Raw genomic sequence first — 10297 nt, 5'->3', positions numbered from 1 at the left:
AAACATTCGAAGGGACCAGGACTCTACCTAGGAAGCTACTGAGAACACAAAAACAGGTTCAATGCACACTGATGGAGGAGGCCCACATGTTTGTTGTTGGGCGACCAGTCGGTCTCTTCTGACTGCATATCTGTCTATGCACTCAAAATTGGCCAGATGGGACATCCACCACTTGGCAGATTTCCTTTCACACCAAACTCTAAATATCCCCCTTTGTTTTCAACCAGAAGATCATCAGATTATGAAATAACAAAACAGGATTTAGCAAAAATGTTTTAATTGCCTACAAAAATACTTACACCAGTTAATTAAATGTCAAAATGTGCAATTCGCCATCTCGTCGTTAAATCAAAAAGTATAGGTCTTTCAGCACCAAGTATGATGAGATGTCAATTTTTGTTGGTCGGCACACAGCCTTATTGATACGCTTTCAAGTAATACTGTACAGGAAAACAATCTAAATCCAACAATGGATTTTAGTGATTGCCATGAAACCTTTGTCTGATGTTCCATGCATTTAGCAGCACTGTGGTGGATTCCTTCTCTACGCAAACATATGAAGCAGCTTTCTTCCTCAATGACTGTTACTTATTCTGATAGCACTAGTTTTACATCTCGCTGTCCTCCTTTTCCAAGAAATCAGTCAAAGTCCCATGGTCCACAGGAATCGACAAGTACTCCACTCCATCTGCACCCTTTGGAACACAAAAAAACATAAGGTTATGAATGCAGCTATTAAAAAATATTAGAGTAATACTGATTTGCAAGAGCCAATTCACCCACACGACCTCCTTTGGCTCCAACCAGTACCGCAAGGCACACTTGTATGTGATACTGGGCAAACAGAAGTTAGAGGTCACTTGCAATTTTGGCAAGTTGCTGTTCCCATCTATGTTTTTTTTTTACCCTGTATGGGTTTGTGGATTGTTACAAAGGGGTCTCTAACGCAATTCATTCAACCTCTGCCCCCAAATTGGGTACTTTACCATGAACTGCTAGGTCAGGTTCCTTCAGCACGAGATAAGTCAATTCCAAATGCAAATATATTTATTGTAGATTTCTTCTTTAATAACTTTACAATTTACACTATTACAAAAGTATACATATACGTTGTAACACCTTAGTATCAAAAGGCATACACGTTTTTGCAGGAAAGTACAGCAACTTCTTCACAACAGGGATTCCCTTTCAGAATATAATGATCTAACAGACATGCGGCTGTTGATTGACGGGGAGCTTGACACTGGATCATTAGCTCTGCTTGAGTTGTCAGTAATAATGCTACTTGTTTCCAAAGGCAACATTAGTAGAATTGCGATCAGCAGTACCCAAGAAAATCTGCAGTGCCCTTCCTAATCGGCGAGAAGAGAGTAGATGATGCAGGTGTGTGGTATAAAGACCTTAAAACTGTCTGGCCAACCACTGCCTACTGGCGGGCTACACAAACACATTAGTGCTTGATAAAAAATACGCGGTGTTAACCAGGTGGTCGCTTTGCAGATGTGCGCTATCTGGATGTTCTAGAAGAACGCCATGGTGGCCCCTTCCCTTATGGGTGGAAGGTGCCTTAGGGTGGGGCAGGTAAGACTCTCAGCTTTATTGTAGCAGATTTGGCTGCAATTGATTATCCATCTTGCTGTACCTGCCTTAGAGATGCAATGATGATAGTGAGGTTTTGTGAAGGCTACAAAGAGTTGGTCACCCATGTTAAAGGTCTTGGCCCTCTTCATTTAGTACATAAGAGCTTTTTATCTTCTAACAAGTGTAGAGCCCTTTCTGCTGTACAGAGTTTCAGAAAGAAGACTCTATAGGAGGAGGCTGGGGTCGCCATGATCGTCAAGGTGGAAATTGAGTTAGCCGACAAATATGAAGTCACTGGAGTCAATGGCGAGAGGTGCAATGGTGTTGGTGATGGAGTTGGAGAAGTTGGGGCGTATGCCAGGCGGCCAGTAGTAGAGGGTGCATCTGATGGTCGACTGGCTGTGAGTTTGGAGATGAAGTTAAGGTGTTCCATGACTGAAGTGGTTTGTCCATGGTAGTGGTGCACTGGATGGTCTTTGTGGATGATGGCGATTCCTCCTCCGGGTTTGTTGATGCGGTCCAGGTGGGTGATCTTGTATCTGTTGAGTATTGATGTGGAGATGTCGGGGTGGATGAAGAGTTGAGCCAAGTCTCTGTGAGAAAAACAACATCGGGTGCAAAAGTGGAGATAAGGTCCACTGCCCGGTGGCATGTTTGCCCAGTGAGTGCATGTTAAGGAGGATGCATGCAAGCTGGTGGTGGGGAGCTGTTGCAGGGTGTTGGGAGATCTGGGCAAAGCACTGATGGGCATGCTCTGGCAGGTGAAGTTGCCATGGGTGCAGGTGAAAGAGCCTACTGTAGTGCGAGTGGAGGCGCAGCAATATAATTTGCCAGGATGTCTGGGGTTCAAGACACAGAGGTTATGGTGGTGTAGCTATTGGGGGGTGAAGGGCATAGAACCAGGGTTCCTGACACTGGACGCGATCGAGGTACAGATGGGCTTGCCTTTGGCACGCCAGCGGTACAGCGTTTACTGTGCACTGCCACCATTTAGTAGCTCGTGGGAGGGGCACGGGAGTGCAGTGGGCAGGGCTGCCAAAGACAGGAAGAGGCGGGGCAAAGGACGCACAAGAGCAGGTAAGGAGTGAGAGGAGTTGGGAAGGGGAAAGCAGGGAACGGCAGTGGGAGCAGCTAGGGGGAAGAAAAGGGGGGCCAGAAGCGGGCACAGAGGCACAACGTGCGCAACAGAAATGCACAATGCAAAATGATACGAAAAGAGAAAGTGAGGCATACAAAAAACAAAAGGCACAAGAAAGAGTGAGAAATGAAGGAACATAGACTCGTAAAAAGCGGAAGTGAGAAATGCAAAAAGGCACAAAAAATAAATGCACACAGAACAGCAAAGGCACAAGAGAGAAATATGAGTGAAATACAGGAGAGAGCGCCAGAAGACAGCTAGAAGGCAACTGGAAAATCGGATCAGTCTTCACTCACTCAGCAAGCAGCTGGACCTGAAAGGTCCTAAACTAGTTGGAGGACCAGTTCAGGTAGGTTTGGAGCCTGGGCAACCTGGCATGAGTGTAAAGGTTCGGAGGGTGGCTTAGTAAGCCTTGTGAGGACTACATCAAGAGTTCACACAAGGGTAGGAGGTATTCGAAGAGGTATGACGAGCATAAGGCCCTCCATACAAGCCTTGACTACTTGGATCCTAAAGAGGGAAGAATGGTCTCTGTTTTTCATATAAACTACTATGGTAGCTAGGTGAAGACGAGGCCTGACATGTGCAGATTTAAAATATAGCTGATAATATCCTGCGCATTGGTCTTTATGGGGTCTGTATTTTTGGAAATGCATTAGTGGACAAACCTTTTCCACTTTCCTCATAACAGGTCCATAAGGTGGGCCTTAGCCCCTTTCGCAGAGTGGTCATGCATTCGAGAGGGAGTTTTAGATAAGCAAGCTCTAGGCCTTAGGTGCCAGATCACGAGGTTGAGCTGTTTGTGGTCTGGGTGTCTGATTGGGCCTCAACTCTATGTGAGAAGGTCTGGCCTGATCAGCAGATTTTCATGGAGCTGATGAACATTTCCAGGAGAATGGATTACCGGGGTTGCCTGGCTCCAGTGGTAGCCACCAGGATCAGCATCAGTGACACCTGTTGGATTTTCCTCACCACGTATGGGAGGAGTGGAAGAAGAGGAAAAGCACAGGTAATGGTCCCTGATCAGTTCACTCATAGTGCATTGCCCATGGACTGTCGGTGTGGGTACCTGGTGTGGGTATCCAGGGCATTGTGCATTTTCAGGGGTGGCAGAAAGACCTATTTATCGGATACCCCAAAGTTGGAAATACCTGTGTAGGATTTGCAGGTAGAGTTTGAACTCATGAATGAGTTAATGCACACTGCTGAGCAGTTTTGCAATGTCAACCCCACGGAAGATGTTCCATTTGGAGCTGTAAGTAATGGTGAATTGCCCAATGCCAGATCCCCTTTGCTAATGCTGACACCTGGTTGAGATAATGTCCTGTTTCTGCAAGTCATGTGTCCTGATGAGAACTATATTCCCTCGAAAAAAGTTTTGAGAGCTAACCACTGGGCCAGTAGTTCTAGTAAATTGATGCGACAACCCTTGTGTTGAGGGGCCCACGCCGCCTGCACAGGCACAGAGATGCGCACCCCAACCCTAGAGGGAAGCGTTTGTGGTAATTGTCACCTTTGGAATCAGGACTGAGAAAGGCCACACTGCAGCAAGTTGTTGCTGTTCCACAGATGCAGAGAGCAGTGAGTGCTGGTCTTCTCCAACACTAGATTTTCCCTAGGCCCCTCCACTCGCGAGTATTGCTCATCATTGCACTCTTGTAGGGGGTGCATGTGGAAGCTGGCACAGGGAGAATGTTAGAGATACATGAGGCCATCATCCCTAAGAGCTGCATCACAGCTCTCATCTCGAGCTGACAATCAGGCTAAAAGAGAGGCAGCAGCTGCTGAAATGCCAACACTCTATCTTGTTTGAAGTAGGCTTTCCCTGTAAATGTGTACAACACATAGCCCTAAGAAGGGTTGGATCGGTTGAGGCTGGAGGTAGGACTTGGTAGCATTTATGGAGAATCCTATGCTGTTGAACAGGGAAATTGCTGCTCCAGTGTGCGTTAGGCATTGCTGCCTGCCGCCACTTCTGATCTGCCATTTGTCGAGGCAGGGGAAGACATGAATGCCCTTCCCTTTGAAGATGGGCAGCCACCATTCCTAGGCACTTCGGGAACATATATGGAGCCATGGTGCCCCCAAAACGGAGTACTCTGAATTAGTAGTGATCTCTATTTACCATACAGCAAAGGTATCGGTGATAGGCAGGGTGGATGGGTATGTGGAAGTAGGTGTCCTTGAGGTCAAGCCCATTCATGTGATAGTCTTGTCAGAGCAGATGGATAGTGTCCTGTAGGGTTGTCATATGGAAATATTGTGACAGGATGTATATGTTTAGAGACCTTAGATCCAGGATGGGCATGGGGGAGCTGACCTTTCTGAGAATGAGGAAGTAAAGAGAGTAGATGCCTTTCCCCTAATGGTTTGGAGGCCCTCTCTACATTGCCCTTTTATGGAGGAGCGCTTGTACTTCTTCCATGAGAAGACAGAGATGGTCTCTGCTGAGGATGTGTCTGCTGAGGGGAAAGCTGGTAAGGATTGTCAAATGTTCTAGATTATAGCTATGGTGAACCACCACTAAAACACATTTGTTTGATGTGATTATCTCCCAGTGAGAGATGAAATCTTGTAATCTCTGCCCAACAGACAATGTGGGATCAGCAGGAGGGTGGTGGAGTGAGTCACTGCTTAGAGGTGGAAGTTCCTTTACCAGAGTAACCACTGCCCTTACTTGTGTTTCCCCTATCTGCGCCTCTTTTGTAACCACTGCTGGCCTACTGGGGGAAGGTGTGCTGCTGTCTCTTATAAGACTAAGGGCTCATCGGGTGATGAAGCCTAGCTCCTCCCCTGGGCTGCTGCTTACGAAGGGGGTGTCTTGCAGTTCGAGTTTGCAGAGCACCATAGACTTGGCAATCTTTGTCGCCTTTTTTAATTTTTTCTAGTATCTCATCAACCTGGGGACAAAATAGGTGTTCTGTCGAACAGGAGGATAAATAGCTGCGAAGCCAGGTGTGTTATCTGAGGAGGATGTTGGTGTTAACGCACTTGGTGGTTGTGTCTGCAGCACTGAGCATGCAACGAATGTTGGCTTTCGTAGTGGTCTTGAATTGGATGCTTTCTCCTCCTCCCTCTTTCTGTACTTTTCTGGAAGGTGTTTAATGAGTCCCTGCACATCCGTCCAATGTGATAAATGGAGAGGAGTCTGACAGAATTGGCTAAGCAAAATTAATCCAAGATCAATCCCTTGGAAGCTATGGCACAGAGCAGACAGGCTTAACTAAGAAGCGATGTGTAAAGTATTTTTGCAGTACTATTTATGCAGTACTTAAAAGTAATGAAGTCAAAAAGGAAAATCATAAAATCCAAAATGAAATTGAAAAATAGAGTACAATGTAATGAAGAAAACACCAACATGATAAAAATCCAATAAGGGGGGACTAGAGATATGAATTCTCTAAACCTTTAAGTAGAAATAGCACCAAGAAGCACAAAGTGCCAAAGACAGTCAGAGGTCGAGTGGAACAGGAATGAGGCGCAATTTGACTTTGGTCAAATACACTAACCAGGTTTGTACTGGTCCAAGATTTTACCTTTGGATTTTTGTTTTTTAAGTCCCAATCCACCACAGGAGTACTCTTCCAAGGAGGCACTTATAAGAAAGTGTGTTTTGCTTCACTAATGACCGAGCTGAAACACTCATGCACTGACAAAAATCTCTGGAATGAGCTTCTTAGTCTAAAGAAGACATTTATTATTTCACTTCGCAAGGTTCGTAAAGGAAGGTCAGCATGCTGAAAGGACACATTTAAAAATGGTCAAAGCAATGAAATGAAGACATGTACAAATGATTCTCCACTGCAATATACAAAGCAAATATATGTATTTATATTTTAATGCAAACAAATAATGAATTAAAAAATATGCATCACCATGAGGCACGGACACACTTGCTTCATCTCCCCCTATCAGCATCAGATCACCAGAATCGATTGAGGAGAGAGAGAGGGATAGAGAGATCAATTATCCTCACAGGAAGGATGACACCCCCAGCATTCTGGGCATGTCTGAGATGTGAATCACTCTTGGCCTCTGGTCCATCTGGTCTTGGCCTCTTATACTTCGAACAAACAAGAGAGAAAACTTTTAGAACCTCCCTCTCACTGCAGAAGTTTATTATTTAAAAAAAAATGCTGATTGCGTTAGACCAGCTTTGAAAAGAACACGTCGGAACTTGACCACAATCCCAAGGTGCCCCTGCAAAACAAATCTGTTCCCTGCTGTCTTAGTACATTCTTATCAGCCTAAGCCCTTGGTGGGAAAGAACACGAAAAATAAAAACATGAGCAGTGGAAAACTACTTATAGCTTTTAATGTGGCGGTGGCTAATGCTAAAATAGAATCAATGGGCATAATGAATCTGGTGGTCACTAATGTGACGGTGTGCTGCTAGGCTAAGTGCAACGTGGAGTCAGTGGTCAAAACACCAATATCATTACAGGGTGGCAGGCAGAAGCCAACAGGAGGGTCCAGTCCTGCTGCCACAGGTCAGCTTGGCAGTTGCAGGAAAAGGCCTCTTGTGACTTATCAGGTACCTGTAGCTTTAAAAGGAGGTCAGCTCTAGGAGTCTTGGGGTCCATTTCTTTGTTCTGGGCACTTGAAGGTAAACAGGTCCAGCCTTCTAGGCTCTTTTCAGGTCTTAGACAGCAGGTTCAGTCCTCTTCTGATCTTCCACAGGTCTTGGAGTGTTTTTAAGTGAGTGCCTAGATATGCCACATTTATGCCTGGCCCAAGCTTGTGGGTGAAAATGACCCCTAGATTAAGGTTCCCAGGACTAACCTAACCCACTTTGGGCATTTTCAAGATGGCCGAACTCTTCAGCCACAATAAACTTGGGCCTTGAAGGCACTGTGTGTGTGGAGGAAATGCACTATAGTAATTCTAGTGTCCTCCCACATCTAACACTAAAATCAATTTTTAGCTCCACTCTGGAAGGGGTGATGGCTCTCCCAAGTAATTACTTATTTGGGTGACGTGCGGCAAGGAACAGCTATGAAATCCTTCCAGGAGCTACAGAGCCAGCTCTCTCTATCCATCACCCAGTTTCACAAATACCTACAGCTGAGCCACACACTCTCCCTCTGCAAAGAACTGATGGCTCCCCAGAATACAACCCACTCGAGGCCAAATTGCTTTGGGATGCACTAGGTAAGGGGTGGCATCTTACAAATATAGAAATCATTTATATTTAAGTCCCAGGATAAATTCAACCTTCTTAAACAAAACTCTGAGACGTCGGTGGGGCCCGCTGGATGAAGACGATCAGAGGGATGCATGTATGGCCCCCCGCCATACCATGGGTGCTGGCAATCTCCTGCCTACAGCTTGCCCAGCTTTACTACCCATACTCTACACCTTAAGTCCAAATGTCTGTGGAGGGTGGGTGAGCGGCCTTTGCTGTGGCTCCCTAGAAGCGGACATTTTTCATGTAGTTTGGTCATGGTAATATATAATACAGTACTAGACAGCTATTGGGAAGGTGTTGTCAGAGGTGCTGGAAAGACCAATAGAGCTTTCTCCTAGAACAGACCTATTGGGGATCCTAGAAGACCTGAGGGAAACTGAGGCAGACGCTAGCTAGGGAGACACAGTAGGCTACTAGCTAAAGGAGAACTACCATGCCACTGGAACACCTCACAGCCTCCCAGGATCCCCAAGTGGCAAACTGCTACAGACTGGTATGCTAAGTTGCAAGAACCCATTTTTTTAGCCGGGGGCTGCCCATGTAAATGCACTAAGATATGGGGACCATGGTGGACTTACTCCAGGCTTTCTAATGATGCTTATTGTGGTTGATGTGGCAACATTTGCAATATTTCTCTCATACTGGGGGCATTCTATGCTCACGTTGGGCAGGCCATGCTTGTTATATTTTTCATGTATGGTTATCAACTTAAAACACATAAAATTTGATTATAAAAAAGATCCATATTTAGGCAGGTCCTGTACTTCCAACAAACTCAAAGCAGATGTCTGGTAGGGCAAAATCTGAGCTTTTAGAAACCAGACAGGGGATATACACAAACAGTTTTTTGGTATTCTGTTTCCTTTCATTTAAGTGCACCCCAAATATCATATGTAAAACAAAAACGCAGACCTGTCAAGAAGGGCTTAACACTCCAGGAGGATCGGACATTGATGTCAACACGAGGCCACAATGATGGAATCTGGTATGGTTGAGGGGAACAATAGGAAAGCGAAGGCGTGGGTTTCAGCTAAATCTGCCTGTGACAGGGCAGGCCTCTTTGAAGGTAATCAAGTTCTTCAGTCCAACTCACAGGCCATTCTGTCAAGGGCACGCCAACATCACCCAACACCCAAGGCCTTTTGACCTTGTCCCAGGAGCACATTCACACCTCATTCATGCCCACTGAAAGACTACTAACTTGCTGGCAGAAGGGAGAACAAAATGCAGATTTAGCTTTCAGGGGGTTCGGGCAGGGTAAAAGTAACTTTTTTAAATTTACTTTTCAGTAATATTTGGAAGAAAAAACACTTCACCACTGAATTGGATTTTTGACAACTATTAAAATAGTTGTTTAATTATTTTTCGAGCTAGTCCCATTCCTGAGATAGAGGATTAGCAATTTAAATCAAATTCCCATGTTTTCCTATGGTACAGTCAAATCTGCTACAGTGAAAATAGCTTTGAATGCATTTTTACTGTAAGGACATGTTTACCATTAAATGTTTACATGTCCTACTTTTACGTACCATACACCCTACCATTTTGGGCAATAGGGCCTACTTATGAGTGGCTTATAAATATTTAAAAGGAAAGTTTATGCCTGTAATAAAGGGTTATTTTGACAGGCCGAATTTGCAGTTCAAAACTATATAGCTAGGTTACTAGTGACAAGACCTGTTGACCTTGTCACTGCAGTGGTTGGTATAATGGGTGCTTTAGTCCACTTCCGACATTTAACATACAGGCCCTGGGTACAGCTTGGTACCATATACTAGGGATCAAAACTTAACTTTCATACGCCAATCAGGAGTATATAAATTTTACCATGTTGAAAGGAAGAGCACAATCATGTTATCACCGGTTAGCAGTTGTAGGAAGCTGGCTCTGTATATACTATATCAAAATGAGATATAGTGTGCACAGAGTCCAGGGTTCCCCCCAGAGGCTTGACACAGGCAATAATAGATAATACTATTGCTCTATTTGTGGTAGTGTGGTCGAGCAGTTAGGCTTATCAGAGGGTAGAGTTAAGCATTTGTTGTACACACACAAGCAATAGAAGAAACACACTCAATGACTTAACTCCAGACCAATAGGACTTTATATAGAAAAATATATTTTTGTTACTTTATTACAAGAACTGCAAGACTCAGTTCATAAGTAATTACTGTTGCAGGTACGTACTTAGCATTGACATCAATGTAACTTTGTTTCACTTTAGTCAAGTAAACAGTTTAAGAAAACAGAGAATATCTATTTTAAAAGTGGACACAGTGCATTTTCAGAACAGTTCCTGGGGGAAGAAAATAAAGTACAGTTTAGAGGTAAGTACATGACTTACAGTTCCAGTCTCCGGGTTATAAGTAGTCCACCGTTGGGGGTTCAAG

At 44.6% G+C, this 10297-nt stretch overlaps 1 protein-coding gene across 1 annotated transcript in view; it reads right to left on the bottom strand.

Annotated features, from left to right (window-relative positions):
* Window positions 1-260: 260 nt before the first annotated feature.
* The window catches only part of ORC2 (origin recognition complex subunit 2), a 239094-nt gene continuing 229057 nt past the window's right edge, over window positions 261-10297 (bottom strand). Inside the window, exon 17 of the mRNA XM_069226083.1 lies at window positions 261-695. Coding sequence (XP_069082184.1) covers window positions 609-695 — 87 coding nt within the window. The 3' untranslated portion in view covers window positions 261-608. The remainder of the gene's footprint in view (window positions 696-10297) is intronic.

The sequence above is a fragment of the Pleurodeles waltl genome, chromosome 3_1 (genome assembly GCF_031143425.1).
Source record: "Pleurodeles waltl isolate 20211129_DDA chromosome 3_1, aPleWal1.hap1.20221129, whole genome shotgun sequence".
NCBI classification, from domain to species: Eukaryota; Metazoa; Chordata; class Amphibia; order Caudata; family Salamandridae; genus Pleurodeles; species Pleurodeles waltl.
This window is presented reverse-complemented; position numbering and strand designations above follow the sequence as displayed.